This window comes from Ahaetulla prasina, chromosome 5 (assembly GCF_028640845.1).
Source record: "Ahaetulla prasina isolate Xishuangbanna chromosome 5, ASM2864084v1, whole genome shotgun sequence".
In the NCBI taxonomy this organism is placed as follows: domain Eukaryota; kingdom Metazoa; phylum Chordata; class Lepidosauria; order Squamata; family Colubridae; genus Ahaetulla; species Ahaetulla prasina.
In genome coordinates this window covers 62,688,092-62,715,122 of record NC_080543.1, presented here as the reverse complement: position 1 = coordinate 62,715,122, position 27,031 = coordinate 62,688,092, and the positions used below count along the sequence as shown (strand labels likewise).

The following is a 27,031-nucleotide window of genomic DNA, read 5'->3' as shown; positions in this document are numbered from 1 at the left end:
TCAACCTGTCGGCCTTAGCCGCTTGTTGTCGCCTTCCTTCTGGATTGAACCATGGTCTCGACTACATTGCAGGCACCAATGGTTTCTTCTGCCTCACCAAAAGAATCATCACAGTTCTTCCCCCCTGATGGTTACCATTCCACAGGACGTTCGGGATTCCCTTCATTGGTAGTCGTCCAGAGCCATTGCCAAAGGCAGTTCCTTCCGAGTTCAACACAGAGTGACTCTCACAACAGACGCCAGCCTCGTCGGCTGGGAAGCCCATCTGGTGACTCACATGGTCCAGGGTCGTTGGTCACCCGAGGAGACGCAGTTGAACATCAATCTCCTAGAACTCAGAGCAATCTACCTTGCTCTATGCAACTTCACCCACCTAATCGTGGACCATCATGTGCTAATAATGACAGACAATACCACAGCAAAAGCGCACGTCAACCACCTAGGGGGCACTCACTCCAAGTCCCTCATGACAGAATCCCTACGTCTTGGCCTCTGGGCGGAAACACACATCTCAAGTCCATCTCAGCAGCACATATTTCAGGTCATCTGAATCTCCAGGCAGATGCACTGAGCCGAGAGGCAATCAACCCGGCAGAATGGTCACTACATCCCAGCCTGTTCCAACAGCTGTCACACAGATTCTATCGTGTCCCCGTCCGACGACCGGGTCTCGGAAGTCCGTATCAAGCATGGCCACGAAGCCTCTGCAGCTTTGCCAAATTTCTTTCAGATGTCTCAAGGCAGGCAGGAATCCAAGTTGTGACTTCAGCAAACAAAAGGAGACTTTGCTTGACTCAAAGTTGCTTGACTCAAGCTGATCCTTTATATAGGCTGTGGGGTTTGGCTCCATGACTTAGCACTTATCCAGGCCTGCCCCTCCCTTCCTTCTGCTGACTTCGCCCCTCAGATCTCCGGAAGCGGGGATCCGTCCACTGTGAATTCCCTTCCTCTGGATCTGCTGCCGGTAATTCTAGCACGTGGCTGGCTCCCTGCTCACACGCTGTAGGAGTGAGGTTTGTTTGTTCATTCCTGACATTCTGTCCGGGCATGGGGCCGAGGCTGGGGGCTGGAGGCATGCCAGGCCATTCCTCTTCATTATCAGACTCGGAATCTGATAGCAGGCCCGGGAAGTGACAGGAGGGGCCCGGCTGAGGAGAGGAGGGAGGGCGAGGCACAACAGATTCGGCCTTCCATCTGTAGACCATGTCCCAGAAGAATCATCAGTCCCACGCTTCTTCTCTCATTACCCCCCTCCAACGGCGGAGGCGGTGGATGCTCTGCAATCTTCTTGGCCTCCAGGCCTCCTCTATGACTTCCCCCCTCTCCCACTCATCCCCAAGGTCATCTCGAAACTCCTAGTACACAGGGCGGAGTTAATCTGGTAGCTCCTTGATGGCCCAGGAGGCCTTGGTACGCTGATCTGCTGGACCTGTCGGTTGCTCCACCATGGTCAATTCCCGACAATCAGGTGATTCTCACGCAGGGCCCCATCAACCATCCCAACCCTCAGTGGTTTCATCTCACCGTTTGGAGGTTGAGCAGAGTCTCTTAAGGAATTCAAATCTACCAGACAGTGTCATAGTCACCCTGCAGGCCTCAAGATGGGATTCGAGTATTCGCATTTATGAGGCCATCTGGCGCACCTTCACAAAGTGGTGTGTGTCCCATTCTGTCATTCGGATGGAGGCTTCTGTGTTCAACATCCTCATTTTTCTCCAGGACGGATTTGAGGCAGGACTGGCCCCCAACACATTGAGGAGGCAAGTGGCTGCCCTCTCCTACATTCTAGCTGGTGGTACCCTTACAGTAGCAGCCAAGGACCCTCTCATCCGGCACTTCCTGCGAGGGGCATCCAATCTATGCCCTCCTACTATTCACCGCTTCCCCACTTGGCGTTTAAATGTCGTTCTTGCGGCTTTAACCAAACCTCCATTTGAACCTCTGCGTTCAACCTTGCTATGACTTTTATTGCTCAAGGTCTCTTTCCTGGTCGTTATCACATCGGCCAGGCGAGTCTCCGAACTAGCAGCTCTCTCCATTAGGAAGAACCTTTGTGTGTTTCACAACAATCGGGTGGTCCTCAGGTTAGATCTGACCTTTGTACCTAAGGTCAATTCTATTTTTCACCGAGCTCAGGAGCTTATCCTACTGGACTTCTGCCTGTCTCCCATACATTGTTTAGAACGCCTCTGGCACACTTTGGATGTGCATAGGTCATTGAAGATATACATCTCCTGTATAGCTTTATTCAGAAAATCGGAAGCCTTAACATAACATCAGAGTTGGAAGGGACCTTGGAGGCCTTCTAGTCCAACCCCCTGCCCAGGCAGGAAACCCTACACCATCTCAGTCAGATGGTTATCCAACATTTTCTTAAAAATTTCCAGTGTTGGAGCATTCACAACTTCTGAAGGCAAGTCGTTCCACTTATTAATTGTTCTAACTGTCAGGAAATTTCTCCTTAGTTCTAAGTTGCTTCTTTCCTTGATCAGTTTCCACCCATTGCTTCTTGTTCTACCCTCAGGTGCTCTGGAGAACAGCCCAACTCCCACTTCTCTGTGGCAGCCCCTGAGATATTGGAACACTGCTATCATGTCTCCCCTAGTCCTTCTTTTTGTTAAACTAGACATACCCAGTTCCTGCAACCGTTCTTCATATGTTTTAGCCTCCAGTCCCCTAATCATCTTTGTTGCTCTTCTCTGCACTCTTTCTAGAGTCTCAACATCTTTTTTACATCGTGGCGACCAAAACTGGATGCAATATTCCAAGTGTGGCCTTACCAAGGCATTATAAAGTGGTACTAGCACGTCACGTGATCTTGATTCTATCCCTCTGTTTATGCAGCCCAGAACTGTGTTGGCTTTTTTAACAGCTGCTGCACACTGCTGGCTCATATCTAGATGGTTATCCACTAGGACTCCAAGATCCCTCTCACAGGTACTACTATTGAGCAAGGTACCACATATACGGTACTGGTGCATTTTGTTTTTTTGGCCTAAATGTAGAACCTTACTTTTTTCCTTGTTTGTTTCCTTTCAACCTCAGTCCTTGGGATCCAAGGCCTCTTCCCGTTGTATGGGGAGGTGGATTAGGGCAACTATTGCCTCACCAACAGGCCATTCCTCTTCCACAACGCATTTCGGCCCACTCCACCAGGAGTGCGGCGACTTCTGCGGCCTAGAATACACAAGCATCACTGCTGGAAATTTGCAAAGCGGCCACCTAGTCCACGCCGACACCCTTTATCCAACATTACCGCCTCGATGTGTACACGTCCGCTGACGCTGCATTTGGTAGAAGGATGCTGCAGCAGGTCATCGCTGAATAGGTGGCCGGAACCAATGTTTTCCCACCCGGAGAGGACATCAGCTTTGGTATGTCCCATGCATCTGACTGACATTCCCACTAACAGGGAGAATGGGCTTTGGCTTACCTGAACGCCCCTTCTTGGAGAAGTGGGAATACCAATCAGCCCCGCCCTGGGTTCTTTCCGGTTCACAGGTGTCGGGGTGGGTGGCTTCTAACTGTTTCTCGTTTTAGGTAGACACGACAGTCTGCTACACGCCTTCGCCGAACAGCTGGGGAGGAAAGGAAGAGGCGGAGCTAAATGGTTTAGCATCCCAATTAAGCATCCCAATTCCAAAGCTATCCCAATTAAACTCATGTTTGTTTTAGTTTAAAGCATTGATAGGTTGTTGATAGATGGGAGTTAAAGTCTGGGTATAATTTCAGGGGCTCTGACTACTTCTCGCAATGTATTTTGAAGTAAGGTTTTCTCCATTTTGGGTGGAGACAGCAGCCAGACATGGGTTGTACTCGTCTGTTTAGATTGAAGGACTGATACTGTCAGGGCTGTGAAATCCCATTCCTGTTGCTAGGAACCCCCAGCTGTCGTGTCCCACTCCTCCGCTGACGGCTGGGTCCGGGAAATCCGAATCAGGCTTGCCTCTGCAGCTCTGCCCAAAGTCCTAGCAAAGTCCTCAGAGCAGGCAGGAGACCAGTAAGTGACTTCAGCAAGATAAGTTTGACTTTTTGCCTGACTCAGAGACTGCCAGAAAGTAGCTCCTTTATATAGGCCATGGGGTGTGGCACCATGACTCAGCACTCATTAAGGCCTGCCCCTCCCTTCCCTCTGTTGTCTCCGCCTCTCCAATCTTCTGATGCGAGGGTCACTCCAATCAGCTGTTCTTGGGAGTAAACCCTCCTCAGGCTCACCTGCTGTGGAGGAGGGGGAGGGGTCTAGCTGCTCCGTTTGCCTGGGCATGGAGTCAGGGCTGGGGCAGGGAGATGCTCCTTCTTCTGCAGTTTGTGGGGGCATGGAGCCAGGACTTGGGCCGGAAGGCATACATTCCTCAGTGTTGGGGAGCAGGTAAGAAGGCCCTGGCTGCTCTGAGGGCGGGCAAGACACAACACCCAGCTTTTGACTCAGTCCTTTAGACTGGACGGACGTGTGGAACTGTTTCTCTGGCTTTAACACCTTCCTACTGCCACTTTGGATCTTAGGATTTGGACTTTTTTTCTTCAACTTGTGAGTGACAGGGCTGATTCCACTCGTTAGTGGATTGTGCCTTTTCCCCTGCAGCTAGCTTCGGCTTGCCTGCATGGGGGTATCCCAGCTCCCTGTTTTTTTTTATTGGATGTTACTTCCATCCGTTGAGCAGGCAGCGCTCCCAGGAGAAGCTGGGTCATTGGATCATGTGGAGCTTCGTGCTCCCAGCGGCTGGAGGAATTTGCATGGAGCTTCGTGCTTCCCAGGGAGCTGGTCAGGTGGCCTTTTGTTCTTTCAACTGACAGCTGCTGCCCAACACTTGTTTTGATGACTGGAGCTTCACGCTTTGTTTTTCACTGGCTGGTTTGCTTGGCGACAGCTCTTTAAGCCATTAATCCTCCCAGGCCTTGCAGTGGCAAGCTCAGGAGCTTCATGCTCCAATCTTTCTCCTTCTGGCAGTTGGAGGCCATTAAGAGGAGCTTCGCGCTCCTGATTTCAGCTGTCTTTTGGCAGCCGCCATTTTGATTTGCCGCTTAAGATTTAAACAGCGTGGCTGCGCTTCTCAGCTGGCCTCCAGGCTTCGACCTGAGCCTTGAGTGGGATATCTGCCTTATTTATCCCCGAGGGAGCCTGAGTGCTCTGGACTGGTCCAGTTTGTCCACCTGCCTAGGGGACACTTAGGACCTTGGCAATTGTGGCTGCATTGCCATTGGCGAAAATTTGAAAAGCTTGCCTTTTGGCAGCCATTTTAATCTGCTGCTTTACTAAGGTACAGAGACCCTTGGGCAGCCATTTTGTGCACCGTGTACTGTTTGACAGTTCTTTAACAGACTCCATTGCTCTTGATAGCCTTGTGTCACATTTTCCAAGGACAGAGCAGACTGCCTGATCATGCCCAAAGCTTTAGGCAAATCAAAGCATGGCCGGAAGGCTGGGGCAAATGAACATTCAAGCTCGAGTCCAAGGGACTCTGTTCCTGGATATCAGGATTTGCCCTTTGGGCTTTCCTCCGCTCCCCGTTGTTTCACCAAGGTGTTAGCATCCATGGCTGCATATATTAGGCCAAATTGATTCGTTTAAGTGCTACCTGGACGACATTTTAATTTTGTTTCCTTCGGCACAGCAAGCAGTTGAGGACCTCCAGGTGACATTTCAGGTCCTCGCTTTCCATGGGTTCTCCATTAATGTGGAGAAGAGTCATTTGACTCCTTTGACCTGTCTATTCCATTTAGGAGCAATAATTGATTCTGTTGAAGGCAGGGTTTATTTGTCTCAGGAGCGTCAGGATAGTCTAATGGCCCTTGTGGCTGGGGTTCAAAGGGACCGAAGAGCATCCTCTTTCTTACTTTCTCAGCTCCTGGGCAAAATGATTTCAGCTATTTCCAGACCTTCAATGGTTCCTTTTACCGTTCCAGAAGGCGGGCAGAGGCACATCATCAACCAAGGTTCCTGTCTCCATCACTTTTGATGGTTTGGCATCCCGGATATATTTTCATCGCATGCAGGAACTGGACTTTCCCGATTTTTGCCCCTGCCCGGCCCATCCTTTGGAACGTCGCTGGCATATGTTGGAGGTCCGGAGGGCTCTTCGGATATACATTAAGAGAACTGCTAGATTCCAGAAGACAGAATCGTTGTTTGTCTCCTTTCTTCCAGTCTCTTCAGGTTGTCGGGTGACTGTCTACGGTGGAAAGATGGACTTGACAGACAATGGCGTATGAATTACGCTCCTTGCCTCGGCCTGCTCATCTGACAGCGCACTCTACCCGCAGTGCAGCCACGATGGCGGCGTGGGCCACTCAGGCATCTTTGCTGGAAATCTGCAGGGCAGTGACTTGGACTTCACCTTCCTTCACCTTTTATTAAACACTATAAATTGGTCAAATTTGCCTCAGCTGAGGCTGCATTTGGACGTAGAGTCCTCCATACTGAAAGGGAATGTTCTGGCCAGACTGGGCCCTCCCGTTGTTAGGGTCAGTATGCTTTGGTATGTCCCTTGCCTGGCTGCTGTCTCCACCCACAATGGAAAAAGGGGCATTGGTCTTACCTGAGACGTACCTTCTCATTTGGTGGAGACAGCAGCCAGCCTTATATGACCATGCTTTTTGTGATTTGTTTGAAACTTCTGCCACCAATAAATTGGATTCATGATTCCTGGCTTATTTTGGATCCTAAAAAATGGGGGGAGGGAGTGGATTTAGAGACATCATTTGCGGGCTCAAATAAACTTTCAATCTAAGATGGGCAAATTTCAGAGTGTTATTGTTTTCTTGCCTTATTATATGCTATTCTAAAAATAACAGATCTATTTTATGTAGTTGAATATAGTTCAGATTAGTTATTCAAGATTTGAAGGGTGAGGTACACAATGTGAATTGCTATTGATATTGAGATGCAAACAAATTTGGTTCAGAGAAAGATCAATCATCCAATACACTGTATAGGCAGTCCTTGACATACAGCCTTAATGCAGCCTGCCCATTACAGTTGCAAGTCATGATGGTTGTAAAGTGGGTCACCACATGACCAATCTGATTTTGCAACCATTTTTGCTGCTGTCATTAAGTGACTGCCATGGTCATTAAGCCAACCCAATATTCACTATGGGGTATTTTTTGCCAAAAACCAGAAGTAAATGCCAGGTTTTGGCAAAAATGTAAATCATGATGATCACATGACTGCAGATGCTGCAATTGACTGAAAATGCAGTTGCCAATCATCTGAAATGCAGTCACGGGAGCCCAGTCATCAGGACTTCAGAACTAAAACCTAAGTACCTTTTGGAGGATCCATCATAACTGATTGGTTGCTAAGTGATTTGTCAAGGATTACTTGTAGTCAGGACTGATTAAAAAAACTTGCATGTGATGAATGCATTTATTTATTTAACAAGATGGGATGAAAATAGAGATGTAGAACAGTTTGTTTCCCACTCTGGTTACTATACAGAACATAGCAGTCTGAAAATAAACTGCCCAAAGAATGTGGCAGTTCAATGTGGAAGAATGAAACATACATAAAGACCCAAATTTGGGGAAATTGAATGTTAAAATAATAATCATAATTAGCCAAAGATCTTAAGTAGTAATATTTCACAGTGATAAAATCTTTATTGATTATGAAAAGAGTTGGATTTAGAATCGCAAATTAACAAGGAATATGTGGCTATTGCTCAGCAGCGAAGAAATGTAAAGAGAGCATGTCTGTCCTTATAAATATACATCTGGAGTACCTACAGAGCGGAATTATATCATTTTCTATAATAAAGTAATAGTCAGCACCTGGTTAGAGTTGATTAGGCGTTCATGCAACTTGAGCGGCATTGGACGTAGCTTGCTTGTGGCTATTGAGGAATTCTAGGCTGATTCCTTCTTTCACTGTACCCCCAGATTTTGCCATTCCTTCTCCTACATTTTCATGCCTTTTCTGAAGAGAGAACTTCTACAGTAGTCAAAAGCAGAGCATCCTGAAGGGCAGTTTCCACTGGCTTCAGCTTTACCACAATTTGCTCAAATGAATGATATTGAGGTAGCTAAAGCAGCTGTTTTGCAGACCATCAAGGATAGTTCTTATTACCAGTAACTGTAGGGAACATAGCTTTGGAGAGAGGCTTTTCGGGAAGTTTCATACATGTATTATAAATTATTTTATCATTTTTTTTCTTGTAAACTAGTCTTTGTTGAATTTTGTTGGACTCTTCTTGCATTATCCATTGCCACTTTCTCTGTTATTTCTTCTGTACAAAAATGGCACATTTGACATTATCACTTATTTTTTCCAGTAATGCTAAAATGGTGTGAAAATAGAGAAAGAGAGGCTAGTTGGCAGAAAGAATGAAATGAATGCAACGAAAATGATGGATTATTCCAAAGTATTTTTCTTATTTTGAAATCCTTTTTATTGTAACTCTGACCATACCTTCAGACATATATTAAATACCATATGAAACAAAATTTTATATGAAATTGCAATATAAATAGTGAGTAGCATGGAAAAGATTGAACATGCTCATTCTGTTTATTTCATCAAATTAGAAATGGTAAAGACAGGAATGATAATTTAGGCTTACAGAAATTTTACGTAGTGCCTGCCATTCTGCCTTAACCCTTAAGTTGTGAATCTAGCTGTGATTTCAAAAGTTATTTTTAGAACGTGTATCCTTATAGCTCTATAAACATGGGAGATGTTTCAAATATCTAGAAGGAAGCACATTCTAAAATACACCTAGAAATTTCTGTAGAACACTGTATATTTGGAAAGCTAAATAATTCTTTTCATTTTTTCAGTAACGTTCTTCAGTATCTAAAGATTATTGAATATACCGATACTTAACACTACTTTCGTAAGTCATTCTGAATGCAAACAGTTCAAAGTTTATATACAGGGATATTAATGAAATTTAAATCTCTAGTCTCTGAAAGTTTAATATTGGTAAAACCATTAGAACAGCACAAAAAGGTATTTGCTGTTACTTCGTTCAATTTTATACATTGCTGCCCCTGTGACAATTAGTCTTTATTTCATTACATTTGTTCCTCAACTTATGATTTCATTTGGGACCAATTTTCCAATCATAAATTGTTATGATCATAAGTTGAGGCACCTATGTGACTAGATACAAGTTCATGACATTTTTGCATGGTTGTTAAGTGAATCCATGGTTGTTAAGCAAATCAGTCCCAAGTGTGAACCTGTTTTTCCAAATGGACTTTCACCCTCCCTCTAAAAACCAACAAAAATGCCAAAAACTGAAAGCACTGCAAATCACAGTCATGTGACTATGGGATGCTGAAATCAATTGAAAAGACAAGATGGTTGCCAAGCATTCAATATGTTGTCATGTAACCTGGTGGAGAAGATGAAACATTTCACAAGGGTGAGAAATGCTTCAGAGGTTGTAAAGCACCTGTTCCAAGACTTTCATAATTTCAAATGGTCATTAAGTGATCAGTTGTAAATTGAAGATTACTTGTACCTTCTGAGATAAATATTTGGAGGATGAAGGGTATGTAGGATTATAGTCTCCAGATGACATTCTTGAGAGCATTAGGCTTAAGACTGTTGTTGTAACCAAGATGGGTTGACATTGTATAGATGTGTGTGTTCCAAGATTCAGTACTATGTTTTCCCGACTATAAGACCCCCAAAACAAGTCCTAGCCTGATTTTTTTGGGGTGGGACTAATATAAACACTACCCTGAAAATAAGCCTGATGGATGGGCATGGCCTGCTGGCTGCTTGGTGCAGTACAGTTACCTGTAAATCAGAGTGCGGAGGCAAGGAGGAAGATAGGCAATCCGGACATGCTGCACAGCTGCCTGGCTCAAGGGAGGCTCGCGGGAGGCTTGTACAGCACCACTGGCAGCAGGGGGAGGGAAGAGGCAGGCGATAACGATGCCCCACACGGCTGACTGGCGCAGCCAAACCGAGAGACAGTGGGATGGAGTGGGCGGTGTGTTGATATTGCCTCCTTCCTCCTAGTGCCTCTGGCTTCACCACACACTTTTCTCCAAGAGGGAGAGAAAGCTTTGTCTGCTTGCAAGTGGGATGCTCCATTTCAAAGCATCCCATTTGCAAGCAAACCTTTGAGTTTCCCTCTTTTCTCTGTCCAGGCGAAAAGTATGGGTTGCTTGGGAATGGAGTGTTTTGTCTGGCTGTGTTGCTCAGCCTCCTGCTCCAGTGCTGGTTCCGAAAGAAGTGAGCTAGTGGCCACGTGGGCTCCTGCTGCACATGGCTGCTGGTGCTCCCACCACCAGGCAGTTGTCAAGGCATGGAGCCATGGGGCCCTGAGGTAAGCCAGTGTGTGTGACGGGCAGCTCCACCCTGCCGACCTTGCGGCAGTGGCACTCAAAAAAATAAGATACCCCCCAAAATAAGTTGCAATGCTTATTTGGGAGCTCAAAAGAAAATAAGACCAGGTCTTATTTTCAGGGAAACACTGTAGGTTTCCCAAACCTTAAGCAGAGTAATATTAGAACTTTGCTCCAGAGAGGCAATAAGAAAAGTTTCTTTCCTGATATCATTGCCAGTTGTCTTACCATTCATTTAAAAAACATATCAGATTGTTCACACATGGCAACAGGTGATTTCTGATTCTTTTTTCTTAGTGATCCTGGACAATAGTGGCAAATTCTTTAATCTCAGGTTAACTTCTATTTCTCAGGAGTTGCTGCGGGGAAAAATAGGAAAAGAAAGTGCAATGTATGCCACTGTGAGGATAGTGGAGAAAAGATGGGCTATAAATCAGATACAGGTAGTTCTCAAGTTACAGCCATTCATTTTATGACCGGTTGAAGTTACAACAACACTTAAAAAAGTGACATGACCATTTTTCACACTTATAACTGTTGGAGCATCCCTGGGTCACACGATCAAAATTCAGACGCTTGGCAATTGGCATGTATTTATTATGGTTGCACTGTTCCAGAGTCACCTTTTGCAACATTCTAGTCAATGGAGACCCAGATTCATTTAACAACTGTGTTACTAACTTAATAATTGCGGTGATTCATTTAACAATTGTAGCAAAAAAGGTTGTAAACACGTCAAAATCCACTTAACAATTATCTTGCTTAACAATTAAATTTTTTGGCTCAATTGTGGTCATAAGTTGAAGACTACTTGTAAACAAACCTACACTAGTTTTAATTTAAATTAGTAAATTGAGTTATTATCCATAGTTAGTGATTATTTCTTTGCTGATAGAAGAAATCGGGATTCTGATTCTGATTCTAATTCTGAAGTGATTTATATTCACAAAGGAAAGGAAAAGTTGTTGCTTGAGGTAAACTTGAGGGGATGGAGTTTTTAAGGGCATGAAAAGGGGAGGGGACCCCAAAAGTTTTCTTAGTGAACTTCATGTTAGACTTCACTCATACCAATGCTCAGACTTAATGATTAGCAAGCATAGATCAAGGACATTGTTATTTGATAAATTAGGCAGATATTAAAATGTCATGATTAGAAAAGAAAATAATCAACTGCCATCGACAAATCTTAAATTGTGTGTGTTCTCTCTCTCCCTTTCCCTCCCTCCTGTGGAGGTGGGGAGAGCCATTGATCTGTGCTTTGTTCATATAATTGATCTTTTGGTCTTAAGCTGTTTATGTCTGACCTTTTAAGCTCTTTGAGTATAACATTGGTCGTTCTATCCTTCAGATTTCCCATTGGTAATCATTCAACTGGAACTACATGTTGTGACCATCAAAGTAACGGGTAGTAGGAACTTCTGGATGAAAAAAGGGAAAGTCAAACTGAATTTTAAGACAGCTTGCTGAATATTATTTTTAGGGATCTTGCTGAAACAATTTCATAGGATAGGATGGGGATGGGGATTAGAACAGAACAGAACATTATTTATTGGCCAAGGGTGATTGGACAAACAAGGAATTTTCTCTGGTGCAATGTATATAATGTAATAAAAGAAATATAAGATACCAATAGGGGAAGGTAATAGGAAAGATGAGAAGGTTAATAGTAATAAAGTTGCACTATATGGGCAAATTTCCTTAGATAAAAGACAGTGCTGTGGGAATTAGGTGTTCAGCAGAGTGATGGCAGGAGGGAAAAAATTGACAGTGTCTATTTGTTTTGGCATGCAATGCCTTATAGTAGCATCCTAAGGGGAGGAGTTGAAGCAATGAAAAAAAAAAATTGAAAGGGAAGGAATAAAGATTTACTTTTAAGGAAGAGTATGAGCTACATAAAATTCTTTATAATGCTTTGGTAAGTGGTTGATAAGAGTTGTTTCAGAAATTTCATCTGAAAGATATATCAAGATGATCCTTATTGCTGTTGTTAACACTAGTGATATTCTATTTTTCACAAAATTCTAAAAGTGCTTCCATCTGATGTCACGTAGAATCCCAGATAACATAAAAAGCTATATTCATTCAAGTCAAAGTATGTGTAGCTTGCATTAAGATTTCTAGCTGAAACTATAACCATCAGGGAAATGGGCTGGGGCGACATTCACATCTTATTCTTAATCCAGACAGAGCCGTCACACATGATTTGGATGTGTGTTTTGCAGCACTTAGCTTTATGGATTTTAGATTTTAAAAAGGAGATTCTGTAAATTTTCTTAGTCCTACTATAGAATTCTTGCCAATATCTAATAGTGAGAGAATTCACACATCCTGCTATACCATAATATATAAATCCAACCATCTATTGAGATTCTCAGTTATCCAGATCATGGTTGTCCCAAAGGTGCTTTTTTCAAGCGGCAACTGGACTTCTGGTTTTTCTTTGAAAACGTTTCACTTCTCATCCAAGAAGTTTCTTCAGCTCTGACTGGATGGTGGGAAATAGAAGGATTTATAATCCTTGCAGACAGCTGGCCATTTGCATTCTTTTAGAGAATCATTGAGGCCACCTGGAGGTTTATCTGTGTCATCAGGGTCACTTGAGTGGTACAAATGGGTGTGTAACTTTCTTAGAACTGAAAATCCAACAATTGTAAATTATGGCTTATACCAGTGACGGCGAACCTTTGAGAGACCGAGTGCCCAAACTGCAACCCACTTATTTATCACAAACCCACTTATTTATCACAAACTGCCAACATGGCAATTTAACCTGAATAATGAGATTTTACTACCTAAAATATTGATAAACAAGCCAGAGTTCAGCTAATTGTTCTAAGAAAAACGGGATAAATTCACTTTTATGCCCCTTCTTTTTTTTCTGCTTTTGAAATATTATGTTTAGCAACAATAAAAAAGAAACACTTTTGTAATATCATTTTCTCTCTTCCCCCCCTCTCTTTCTCCCCTCTCTTTCTCTTTCTCTCTCTCTTTCCCTCCCTCCCTCCTCCCTCTCCCCTGTGGGAGAAACGCGATGGAGCTGGGCTGGGGTGACAGCGCGCATGCCCACAGAGAGGGCTCTGAGTGCCATAGGTTCGCCACCACTGGCTTATACTATAATGAGGCTAATAGGTTATTCAATAAAACACAACATAACGTATGGCACAGACAATTTGTTTCTGTTTTTTGGTAGCAGATTCAAATATTGATCCTTTACATTTAGAGTCGGATATTGCAACATCATTTATAGTGCATTCAGAAAGTATTCAGACTCCATTCACTTTTGTCAATTTTGTTATGCTGCAACCTGATTCTGCAGTTGTTGAAATTCATTTTTTTTCTCATCAATCAGTACACTCAGTACCCCATAATGACAAACTGAAAACAGAATTTTAGAAATGTGTGTAAATTTATTAAAAAGAAAAAAAAACTGAAATGTCACATTGTATAAGTATTCAGACCCTTCACTCAGTACATTATTGAAGCATCTTTGGCAGCAATTACAGCTTCCAGTCTTTTTGGGTAAGATGTTTGAGGTCCTGAGCACTGTGGAACAGGTTTTCATTGAGGATATCCATTCAGCTTTCCCTCAAACCTGACCAGTCTCCCAGTCCCTGCTGCTGAAAAACACGCCCACAGCATGATGCTGCCATCACCATGCTTCATTGTTGTGATGATATTGGGCAGGTAATGAGTGGTGCTTGGTTTCTTTCAGACACAATGTTTAGAATTGAGGCCAAACAATTCAATCGTGGTTTCATCAGACCAGAGAATCTTGTTCCTCACAGTCTGAAAGTCCTTCAGGTGCTTTTTTGCAAACTTTGTAGGCTTTCATATGTTTGAATAGAATAGAATAGAATAGAATAGAATAGAATAGAATAGAATAGAATAGAATAGAATAGAATAGAATAGAATAGAATAGAATAGAATTTATTAGCCAAGTGTGATTGGACACACAAGGAATTTGTTTTGGTGCATATGGTCTCAGTGTGCATAAAAGAAAAAGAAAAAAAAAGGAAAAAATACCTTCATCAAGGTACAACATTTACAACACAAATGATGGTCATAGGGTACAATTTAACCCTTAATGATAGCAACAAAAAGTTACAGTCATACAGTCATAAGTGGAAAGAGATTGGTGATGGAAACGATGAGAAGATTAATAGTAGTGTAGATTTAGTAAATAGTTTGACAGTGTTGAGGGAATTATTTGTTTAGCAGAGTGATGGCCTTCGGGAAAAAACTGTTCTTGTGTCTAGTTGTTCTGGTGTGCAGTGCTCTGTAGCGTCGTTTTGATGGTAGGAATTGAAACAGTTTATGTCCTGGATGTGAGGGATCTGTAAATATTTTCACGGCCCTCTTCTTGATTCGTGCAGTATACAGGTCCTCAATGGAAGGCAGGTGGTAGCAATTATTTTTTCTGCAGTTCTAATTATCCTCTGAAGTCTGTGAGTTTCTTGTTGGGTTGCAGAACCGAACCAGACAGTTATAGAGGTGCAAATGAGAGACTCAATAATTCCTCTGTAGAACTGGATCAGCAGCTCCTTGGGCAGTTTGAGCTTTGAGGAGAGGCTCTGCTGAGGAGAGGCTTCCCTCTAGCCAGTCTGCCATAAAGTCCAGATTGGTGGAGAGCTGCAGTGATGGTTGCCCTTCTGGAACTCTGTCCCATCTCCACACAGGATCTCTGGATCTCAGTCAAAGTGATAATTGGATTCTTAGTCACCTTTCTTATTAAATCCCTTATCTCCCAGTTGCTCAGTTTGACTGGGTGACCAGCTCTTGGAAGAATCCTGGTTGTGTCAGACTTTTTCCATTTGATAACTATGGAGGCCACTGTGCTCTTAGGAACCTTCAGTAAGCAGAAATTTTATTATACCCTTCCCCAGATTTGTACCTTGCAATAATCCTGTCTCTAAGCTCTGCAGGTAGTTCCTTTGACTTCATGGCTTTGCTCTGCTACAGTATGCATTGTCAGCTGTGAGCTTTTCTATAGAGACGTAAGTGCTTTTCCAAATTGTGTCCAATCAATTTAATTTGTGACAGTAGACTCCAATCAAAGTGTAGAAACATGTCAGCAACAATCAAGAGAAATGGAAGGCACCAGAGCTAAATTTCACGTGTTGTTGCAAAGGATCTGAATACTTATGCCAATGTGATATTTCTGTTTTTCCTTTTTAATAAATTTACACACATTTCTAAACTTTTGTTTTCATTCTGTTATTATGGGGTACTGAATGTAGATCAATGAGACGAAAAATTCAGCACCTGTAGAATCAGCTGCCACAAAACAAAATTGACAAAAGTGAAGGTGGTCTGAATACTTTTTGAATGCACTGTATATTGAAGTTGTGTGATCTTCCAATTTCCTATTCTTCATTCCTAAAAGCAAACACATATAGCTAATGCACACTAAAAGAGGATGGGAGGAAAAAACGTAGTAAACACAGAAAACATTTAACGTGGTCAAGCAGGTAAGAAAGCAGTGTAACAAAGCCCTGAACTCAGTGTTAAATACATTTTTTTCTGGTTTGCTTTATTTGTGATGCCACAAATAATGTTCCTTAACTCAGTAACAGGCCAACAGCTGGATAATTATTTGATTTTTTTTAATATAAGAAACATTTTTTCATGCAATATGATAGCCATGTTCAATAAATCGCTGGCATAGTATTATTTGTTAGAATGCTATTGCTATTTACAATATGGAAAATACAATCCTAACATGTTTAAAACTTTCTGAAATTTGTAAATCAGTTTAATTTACATTTCTAGTCTTAATTTCAGTAAATATTCTTGTTCCCTACTGTCATATCTGAATTGGCGTAAAATTGCATTTAATTTTTTCACAAGTTCATGTCCCGCATATCATTTTTATGACCTCATGTCATAATTGTCTGAGTCTAGGAATAGGAGGCACAGAATCAGAGCCTTTGAAGAATTTATATCCTAAATATATTTCCTAAATTAATTCCATTCTATTTTGTTTTTCTTGGCTTGTTGTCTAATTTTCATGGAAATAATGGCCAACATTGGCTCATTCATTGTGTGTCATTAAGGTCCCAAGCCAATGATTGACAAAATAACATTGGTAAGCTTGAGGGCTTTTGTTACTGAGTGGTTTCTGAGTTCTTTATGAACCTTTCTTATCCAATAGGAAAGGACAAAAAACAACACACCTTGTTGCAGCTCGTTGGTGCTAAATTTCTAAGTTTGAGGTATGGCTTTGTTAGAGTTCTTGGGTGTTTTCTCTTGAGAATATTGAGACTAGGATTTATTTGGAACTAAGTGTATTGTCTGAAATATAAAGCTTTTCTACCCTTACTGATTATATTCTAACATAACTAGTCCTCCTTTTTTTTTCACTTTTCATTTTGGTCTAATTTTTTTAATGTTCTGCTGATTTGAATGGAGATTATTTGGAAACTGAAAAAAGCAAAAGCTGATCTGGGGAACAGTTTTCTCCTACTTCCCAAAATTTTAAACCTGCATCATGGAACTATTCTCTTACATGCCTTTTTATTATAATTAATAGCAATATTAAATTATTAATATATTTAGTTGTATTATTTTCATGGTATTAAATTTCAGAATTGTTTATTTTAGGTCCCCACCCTGCTGCTACAACTACATTTACTTAATAATATATGTTTTTCTAAAAACTTGAAAAATTTAATCAATTCTTAAGTGATTCTTTTCTTTTTTACAGAATGCTGCCTTTTTGTATGGCCTTGGCTTGGTCTACTTCCATTACAACGCATTTCAGTGGTATGTGGCAAAAAAAGCTGGGAGTGTTTTTATTTTGCTAACTGTCTACAATTTAGTGGGCCATGAAAGAAAAAGTAGTATATTTGTAAAAGAATTTTAACAATTTTTTAAAACTACAATATAGATGGCTTAGCAGTAACAGTTAGGTTGACATCTCTTTACCTTGTCCTCTGTAATACTAGTTCCATCATCCTTAGTTGGTATGGCCACTGATTCATTCAGCACAAAAGTATGGAATGTTAGTATTCTCAGCCTTGGCCAAAACAAAATATGAAGGAATGTGAAATATTCAGTGTTCCCTTTCTTCTTACCTGTCCTCATTTTCTCAAGTACCTTCCTTACGATTCTTAGATGCTCTGACATCCTAGTCGGGCATATTTCCCCTCCCACCTGTTTTAAATTCAGCAGGAAAGATTTGTCACATTGTTAATGTTTTGGTCCATATTCAGAGCAATGTGTCCTTATTTCATTTCATGTGTAGATCTAAACATTCCTTTCATAAGAAGAGATTTTTTGGGGTGGTTATGGTTCAACTTCATATTTTTAAAATTATTTTTGAACCAATATTAATCCAATTTGGAAATTGCTTTGAGGCTCAAAATTCATAATTATTTGTCTTGCATTTATGAACAAATGTCATTCTTTTAATTATTTTTTATAAATTGGCAACAGTTTTAAATCTCTGGATCTGATTTTTAGATTGACTGCCTCATAAATATTGTTGGGATTTATTTATAAAGAGATTCCCTGAAGAAGGGAATGGCCTATCATTTTCTGCAGCAGATCATGTACTATACTACATTTCTGTCTGATAATTGAGATAGAACCATACATGTAGAAGAAAATATGAAGCTTATTCATGCAAACAAACATCAATAAATTGTACTTAAAGCTTTTGGTAAACACATTTTTCATTCCTAATCAAATTGTTGGTGCCTCTAGAAAGTAAATTTATTTAACATTAATGCAGTATGAAAATGAGTGTTGAATTAAGACTATACGTTAAAACATTAATTTTCTTATTTTGGTCAATGAAATTATTTCAGAGCTTGCATTAATATTCTGTATAGTATTTCATCTGTTCCTGAATAGTTGGGTCTTTTTCATTCACCATTATAAGATATGAATCTGAGCATTTGGAATTTGGAATTTCTAGATTTTAGGCAGAGGCTCCTGTTAAGCACTTTTGATTTGTTTTTGATCACAAAAACAGTAGCAAAACATTAGCATTTCCCCTTGGGTTAAAATTATTTTGCTTTATTGGATTTTTTTTTCATTTTTGCTTTTTTGAAAGATTTGTCCTCCCATTGCAGCCCTCCAATCTTTGGCTTTACAGCCAAAGTTCTGGTATTCAGGGATTAATTTTTGGCTTGGTGAAGGTTGTTCAGTATACTCTTGTGTAAATTAAATAGGTTTATTGTATTTGTTATTATTTGTACTATTTGTACTCTTTGAGAGCAACCATCAATGGCAAAAGATTCCAAAGCTATTATAGCCCGCTTTACTTCATCCAAACGTTTTATTATAATCTAAAAAATATTTGGTGATTTTCTCTTCTCTGAAAGTTTGAATGAATTTTACCCTCCACAGTAGATCTTCAGGTCATTCTTATGCCATTATTGGCATTGAAGAAATTTCTATTAACAGATGCAGAATTATTGTAAAACAATTGTCCTGCCTGATTCTAGTCAAGATAAAAAGGTATTCATTGCCTCTCCATGTTAACTAGCAGCCTCAGGTTCCTCTGATATCTGCCTTTTCCAACTCCCTTGTTCTGTCTATTAATATCAAAACCTTTTGAGCCTATGGCTACTGTTCCAATTGATTTCCTCTGTTGGAAGATAGCTTTTTGGGTAGTTGTCACATTTTTAAATCAAATTGAACAGTTTTGTGTCTTACAAAGAAATCCTCATTTTTCATTGGTTTGTTTCATTTCTCAGAACGTTAGTCTCAGCTTAATACTAGAATCAAGACATTTATAGAACTTAATGTTTTTCCGAATCCATCAGCACCAGTTTTGAGTGTCCATTATGACTTCACTATTTATATGAACCATACAACACCATTTTGCTGTGATATTTATTCTTGGGGTTTCAAGACTCATCTAAAAATCAATTACTCACTCACAGTATCTTCCAAATGGATAGTAATAGCCATTGTACTTTGCTATGAGATAGCCATCTAGCCATTTTCACTTTATTCCACAAGTGGTGTCAGCACTGGCAAACATTCTGTGGGACATTTATTTGTTTGATAAAATTTGTGTGCTACCTAATCAATCTGCCCCTTATGGCTTAGAACAAAATAAAATACAGTAAAAATATTCACAATAAGAAAAACAAATACTATAAAGCATCCACGATATATAAAACAATTAAAATTAAAAACAGACATGCTTTTCTTGCATTGCTTCCTAGAGCCTAGAACAGGGGTCTGCAAACTTGGCTCTTTTAAGACTTGTGGACTTTAACTCCCAGAGCCAAGTTTGCAGACCCCTGGCCATTTAAAACAGCCTACTGAAACAAAACAAAAAAAAACCCCAAACCAAACCAAAATATAGTGAAGAACAAATTATATGGTGAAGAACCACATCCCAAAATCATTGAACCAGTTTATTTCATCTGCATATATATGTCATTGTTCAAATGACATAAATCTTTGTGAAGTATATACAATTAATGCAAAAGTAATGTCAATTTAATTGCATCATCCAGTCAATTTAAAGTCATAAAGAATTCATTTGCTATTGCTGGGGAATGTCAAGACAGATATTGAATCTATTGCACCTGAAGTCTACTAAATGTGGTTGTTGAATTGAGATTTTACTTGTACTGTCAGTTATATTAGAGAAACTTATATGATCTTGCTTTTTAAAGAACTAATTATGTTCCAAATGTAAGGTTTCCAGAAATTATTCAATTACAGTTTGCCTTATTTTCAGTTTGCCAGAATGACAAATGATCAGGAAATCTAACAGGTGTAATCTAAATAGCACCTGGAGATTGGTGGAACAGGCTTACATTGAGTTTTGTGGAAGGAAGGCGCTGGCTACAATAAATTGTACAGCTAGTGATGAAAGATGGTAGAAATTGCAGGTTTGTTTAGGTCACTAAATCTTTAAGAGTTCTTATTTACTGTTGGTGCATGAATATGAAGCAGAAAATTATTTTTAAGTTGTTGATATATTCTGTTGTAGTGAATCAAAAGTTTTCAGATGTTTACAAAAGTTTTTACAAAATGTTTATAAAAGTTTACAAAAGCTTCTGGTGCTATAAAGATTTTTTGTTTTTGTTTATTGTAAACAAATATTCTTTAACCGGGTATACCTGTTGAACATTTTTGTGAAATGTAGATGTAATAAAGTAATAATGTTTACCTGCTTTTGATGGTGATTAGTGTATTTAATAGATACTTATTCTAGTATAAATATTAGTATAATTTGGTTTTAGAATTCAGCAAATTATAAAACCCTAATTTGAAACTACAAATTCACTATTTTGTTATTAAAGCAGTAGTCCCCAACCTTTCTGGCTCTGAGGACAGGCAGGATCGGTAGCGGCAAGAGGAGAGGAGAGGGATGGTTTTGTGTGTGTGCGCCCCACTTGTGCAAATGGAGCTTCATGCACTCACCTGCCATTTGCATTTCCCAGTGGACTGTGTCCCTATACTGAGCCACATCCTGGAGGTTGGGGACCCCTGTATCTAAAAGGAATTTATTTATTTACTTATGATCAATTTTGACTCCAGGCAACTAGTCCTTGCAATTTTCCCAGCAAGGTTTTTTAGAAATGGTTTTCCATTTTCTTGTTCTAGGGTTGAGACAGAACTACTGCCTCAAGGTCACCCAGCTGGCTTCATGCCTGAGACAGAACTAGAACTCGTTCTCTCCTGGTTTCTACTCTGATGTTTTAATCACTATACCAAACTGGTTCTTTTTCATTTAATATGTGCATTTTTCTTGGAGAATTTTCTTTTAAGAATTTTTAAAAATACAGAACATTTCAGTATCCATACTTGTTTTCCCAGGGCAATTAAAGCATTTCGGGAAGTGCTTTATGTTGATCCCAGTTTTTGCCGCGCCAAGGAAATTCATTTGCGACTTGGGCTTATGTTCAAAGTAAAGACAGATTTTGAGTCTAGTTTTAAGGTAAGAGTTTAAATTTTTAATAACAATGGATTTATTTGTTATTACACTTGCTCCTCAGTATATCATAATTCAAATATGTGTTTCTTTTCTTTTCTTTGAATGAATAATTGAATGAATTTATAGTCTGCCTATCTCATATACTTTACTTTTGACCCTTAAAATTGTATTACAGATGAAATTGGAATTTATTTATCAATTTATTGGATCTTGCAGCTTCACATAAACTCTGGACTGAAATAATTGAATCCTTCATTTTTTTCTATTCACTATCCAGAGAGGATTCAGAATTGTATGTATGAAGTCTAGTCCCCATCATATGTAGAATAAGAATTAGATGATAATTAGAGTGGAGGATATATTGTAAATGTGTTTCTTATGAGCTAAAAACTTGCCTTGATTATAATTTTTGAATACTTGATTACTGAAAATTGGCAGTCCTTTTAAAAGAATATTGAATATGCAGTTAATGAAATATTTTAAAAGTAAACAAAATTCTTTGCTGCTTATTAAAACGCAGCCTTGATTCTGACTGAACTTAACCTATCTGTGATATCTTTGCAGTGTAATATCGAGAATTAGTCCTTAGTAGTTCTTGACTTGCAACCATTTGAAGTTACAACAGAAAAAAGTGACGTTACTCGTTCTTGCATTTATGAGCATTACAATGTCACAACCGTCAAAATTTGGACATTTGGCAACCTGCATGTATTTATGACAGTTGCAGAATCCCAAGGTCATATGATCACCATTTGCAACTTTTCTAGGGGGCTATCAACAAGCAAAGTCAATGAAAGAAAGCCATATTTATATAATAACCACAACAAAACAGTAAACACAAGCACATTGCTTGGAGACAGAAGTTTCAATTCCAATTAGGGCATTAGTCAAGGGTTACCTGTAATAATCTTGCTGCTGTGCATACCTGAATCATAAACATGCACCACAACTTTCCATCCTTCTCTCAATTTTCTTATTATTGAAAAGTAGTTCAGAATAATATTGAGAGGGTCTGATTATTGCTCATTGACATAAAGCTCTTTGGACTTGGTAGAAAATATTCTTGTGGATTTAAAGACTATTCATAAAATACTACACCAGAATGAGGATGTAGTTATCCAGTTGCATAATTAGCATGCAAACTGAGTGATTTATGATATAGGCAATAGCAATAGACTTATATATCACTTCACAGGGCTTTACAGCCCTCTCTACAGAGTCAGTATATTGCCCCCAACAATCTGGGTCCTCACTTTACCTACCTCAGAAGGATGGAAGTCTGAGTCAACCTTGAGCCAGTGAGACCCAAACTGCTGGCAGCCAGCAGTCAGCAGAAGTAGCCTACAATACTGCATTCTAACCACTGCACCACCACAGCTCAATGTTCCTTCTATTGACAGCAATATAAAAGTCAGAAGTCCTTATGCTTTGTAGTGCATAATAACATCTAGGGATTTAACACACCATTAATCAGATTTTAGAAAGAAGGGACATTGTTAATATTGGGCAATGTTCATTGTTGGATAAGAAAATTAAAAAGCACTTTTGAGTGGGGACTGATAAAGAGAAATATAAATACAAGCAGGTGAATAAAAAGTTGAAGGAAATTACAGAGTCAAAATTAGATCAGTCTAGAAACTTTTTTCACTCCAGTAACTTTTACTGGTATTTTCTAAAGAACCTTTAACAACCTGGATTGAAATAAACTGATGTCTCAATATTTTAATACAATAATACTCTTTTAGGCATAGGATATTGCCATGTAGGAAAAGAATTGATCTAAGCATGTGATCTTAACCAGACCTTTTTTATTCATTTTTTGCAGTTGAAATGCTTTGTCTTTGTCCTGTTTATACTATTGATTCCTCTGTTTTGATTGTGGAGCCCACAGTGGAAGAAATTGCTTGCATCTTAATCTCCTTTCTTTAAAAGAATAGATTGTGATTTTGAAGAGTTCTAGAGCACAAACAAATGGGTTGATTTAACAGTACATATTGCAGCCTAATTTTTAACCTTGCTTTTCAGTTATGTTTCTGTCTGTTTGACATGACTTTGATTATGCAGGCCTTTCTATGTCCTAATTATATGAGCAAAAGGCAGCTCCAAGGATCAGACTTCATTCATAGATTATAAATTATCTTTCTCAAAGATTTGAATTTAGGTATGATTTTCTAGCTGTGGTAAACACATATAAAATTTATTAAGTATTTAATATTGACTTTTTGAATGACCTGTTACATAAACTTCCAATTCCAGCACATCATAGCATTCAATATCTAAAACCCTGATATTTTCCTTTGATTTTTTAAAAATCTAGTGTTAAGTGTTATTTTGACTTGGCAGTTGTGCATGATGAAATAACATTGTAGAAATACCAACAAAACTAAGAAATAGACAATTTTAGTTTTCAATATGTAGTGATGAAGCAAACTATTGTTTATATATAATTGTTAATAATGGATAGTTACCAAATAATATACTTTTAATTATTTGCAAAGATTACATCTGTCATTTTTATTTCAAACTTTATCTAATTAATTACTTTTAGACAATCCTGTTCTGATTTGGATTTCTTTAGATGGATTTCTGCCTTGAAATATATGGTTACCTGGCTTCTCCTGCATATTAAACTATTTCATACAGTAATGCCTGGATTCAGTACTACAATATTTGTATGAGATATAGATATTTACTAATGTTGGTTTGATGCAGAGATTTAGAGCTGGATATTTAATATGATGAGTTGGTAGTTGTACTGGTAAAGATAATAAATAGTTTATTTGGAGGTAAATCCAAAGATGCTTTTTCAAAAGGGAGCTGGACTTCCTTTGAATTTCCTTGAAGACATTTTGCTTCTCATCTAAATAGTTCTTCAGTTCTGAGTGAATAGTATAGAATGGGTGTTGGTCCTACCTGAACACCGCTTTTCTCCTGGGAAGGAGAGACTCTATGCCTGGGTATCTCTCTGTCTTCTGACTCTATGGACTGGATTCAAACTTGAAGAGATGCCCCCTTTTGCAGATGCTCCCAGTTTCAACGAGGTCCGACAAGGGTCCAGGATACAGCACCTGTAACAACACCCCACGGACGACCCCTGACCAGACCCCATATTTAGGGTGGGACTGGAATCTCTCCTTCCCAGGAGAAAAGTGGTATTCGGGTAGGACCAACACCCATTTTCCTTCTGGGGAACTCGAGACTCCATGCCTGGGACTTACCAAAGCATATAGTCCGCACGGGTAAGAAGTTGTCTGGGATCCAACCTCGGGCGTCTCTAGCACACGCTGTAGGACTCTGTGGCCAAAGGCCGCCTCTGCCGAGACATAAGAATCTATCCAGTAGTGTCTTAAAAATGGCTTCAGCGTAGACCAGGTAGCCACCCTGCATATATCCACTATGGACTCTTGCGTTGCCCAGGCAGCCATTGTAGCAGCACTCCTTGTTGAATGTGCTGTAACTGCTGTGAGCCTTGGCAAAGACTGGGTGTCATAAGCCCTGGCGATAGTAGCCGTGATCAACTGGCCCACAGCTGCAGATGTAAGTTTCTGTCCTATTGTGGAAGGTAAAAAGGATACAAAAAGGGCCTCTGTACAGCGAAACGACTGGGTCTGCTTGATGTAAATTCTCAGGGCTCTCCTAACGTCCAGAGTATACCAGACACGCTCTGAGGCACGCAATGGCTAAGGGCAAAAATCTGGAAGAACTAATTCCTGGGCCCGGTGGAACCAGGAGTTGATTTTTGTCATAAAGGCCAGGTCTAACTGTTAAACGACTCGATCCTGGTGAAAGGGACATAAGTCTCGCCTCACAGAAAGTGCAGCCAGCTCTGAGATTTGTCTTGCCGATGTAATAGCTATGAGAAAAATCGTCTTATAAGTTAAAAAACTGAGGTGAACAGTCCGAAGTGGTTCAAAAGGGGCTTTCATTAAAGCGTTCAAAACCTTCTGAAGGTCCCAGGTGGGATAGCGCTGCACCACCACTGGTCTTAGGTTAGTGGCACCCCTGAGAAACCGCCGTACATCCGGATGCTGTGTCACTACTGTTCTACCACCACTGCCTAATACTGAGGCAATAGCTGCTACTTGTCTACGAAGGGTTGCCGGTGCCCCTTGTCTAATTCTTCCTGCAAAAAGTCTAGCAGTATGGGAACTAATATCTTGGTGGCGTGAAGGTGTCTCTTGGTGCACCATAAAATAAAGACTTGCCAGATAGCATCGTAGATGAGCACCGTGGAAGGGCGCCTGGCCACCTGTTATGTCCTTATTACACTCGCTGAAAATTTTTGTTGCTCTAGCAATACCTGCTCAACCTCCACATGGTCAGCAGAAGCCACTGATGCCAAATGGGGCCTTGACTGAGGGTGACTCTGTCGGGTGGAATCCTCCACGGTGGGGCAACAGACAGATTGATTAGATCCGCATACCACAGGTACCTGGGCCAATGTGGAGCGATCAAAATGACCTCTGCCCTGGTCTGTAGAATCCGTCTGATCACCTGTGGAAGGAGCGCCATGGGGGGAAAAGCATACAGTAGGCCCCTGGGCCAAGGACACTGCAGGGCATTGACTCCTTCCACCCCGTGATCCGGAAAACAGGAGAAGAAACGGGGGAGTTGGTGGTTTGTTGAGGATGCAGACAGGTCTATTATCAGGTTCCGAAACTGGTTACAATCTCCTCAAACAACGACGGAAGCAGGCGCCATTCCACCTGGTCCAGGGTGGCCCTGCTCAACCAATCTGCTCTCGTGTTGTCTACCCCTGCTATGTGCTCTGCCTGCAAGGAGATCAAATTGCATTCCACCCAATGACATAGGATCCTCTTCTCCTCCATTAGCGACTTGGACTGAATCCCCCCTGCCTGTTGACATGGGCTTTGACTGCAGTATTGTCCGCCAGGAGGAAGACATGGCGATGTTTTAGAAAGGCTTTGAATTTCATGAGCACCAATCTGGTCGCCGTAACTCCAGCCAATTGATACACCTGTGGGATTCTGCCCTTGACCAAACCCTTTGGGTCACCTGATCTAAACAATGGCCCCCCATCCCGCCAAACTGGCATCTGTTATCACCATGACACGCTTCTGGGGAAGAAAGCAACTGCCCCTTGTCAAATGCTTGGTTGTCCACCAACGAAGAGACATCTTTACCGTCTGCAAAACCTTGACCTTGTAATGGGATGTGGCCTGACCCTTCTTTTGAAATGGCAACAAGAGCGCATGAAACCTCGCCCACGAAACAATTCCTAACAGAGATGACAGTGTCACCAGTGATACTGGACCTGCCGTATCAATTCCCTGACACTTAGCTGTCTCCCTGGAGACAAGAACACTGTCGTGTCCCACTCCTCCGCTGACGGCCGGGTCAGGGAAATCCGAATCAGGTGTGCCTCTGCAGCTCTGCCAAAGTCCTAGCAAAGTCCTCAGGGCAGGCAGGAGACCAGAAAGTGACTTCAGCAAGATATGTTTAGACTTTGCCTGACTCAGAGAATGCCAGAAAGCAGATCCTTTATATAGGCCATGGGGTGTGGCTCCATGACTCAGCACTTATCCAGGCCTGCCCCTCCCTTCCTTCTGTTGCCTCCGCCTATCAAGTCTTCTGACGCAAGGGTCACTCCAATCGGCAGCTGTTGGTAATTGACCTTCCTCAGGCTCACATGCTGTGGAGGAGGGGGAGGGGTCTAGTTGCTCCGTTTGCCTGGGCATGGAGCCAGAGCTGGGGGCTGGAGATACTTGCTCTTCTTCAGCCTGTCTGGGCATGGAGCCAGGGCTGGGGCCGGGAGGCATGCTAGGACATTCTTCAGCGTTCGGAAGCAGATAAGCAGACCCCGGC

At 40.8% G+C, this 27,031-nt stretch overlaps 1 protein-coding gene across 5 annotated transcripts in view; it reads left to right on the top strand.

Moving 5' to 3' along the window:
* Nucleotides 1–27,031, top strand: part of KDM6A (lysine demethylase 6A) — a 219,497-nt gene that overhangs the window by 70,872 nt on the left and 121,594 nt on the right. For all 5 annotated transcript variants that reach the window (XM_058186113.1, XM_058186111.1, XM_058186116.1 and 2 more), the window contains 2 exons: nt 17,003–17,061; nt 21,088–21,208. In XM_058186113.1, the coding sequence (XP_058042096.1) occupies nt 17,003–17,061; nt 21,088–21,208 (180 nt within the window). The remainder of the gene's footprint in view (nt 1–17,002; nt 17,062–21,087; nt 21,209–27,031) is intronic.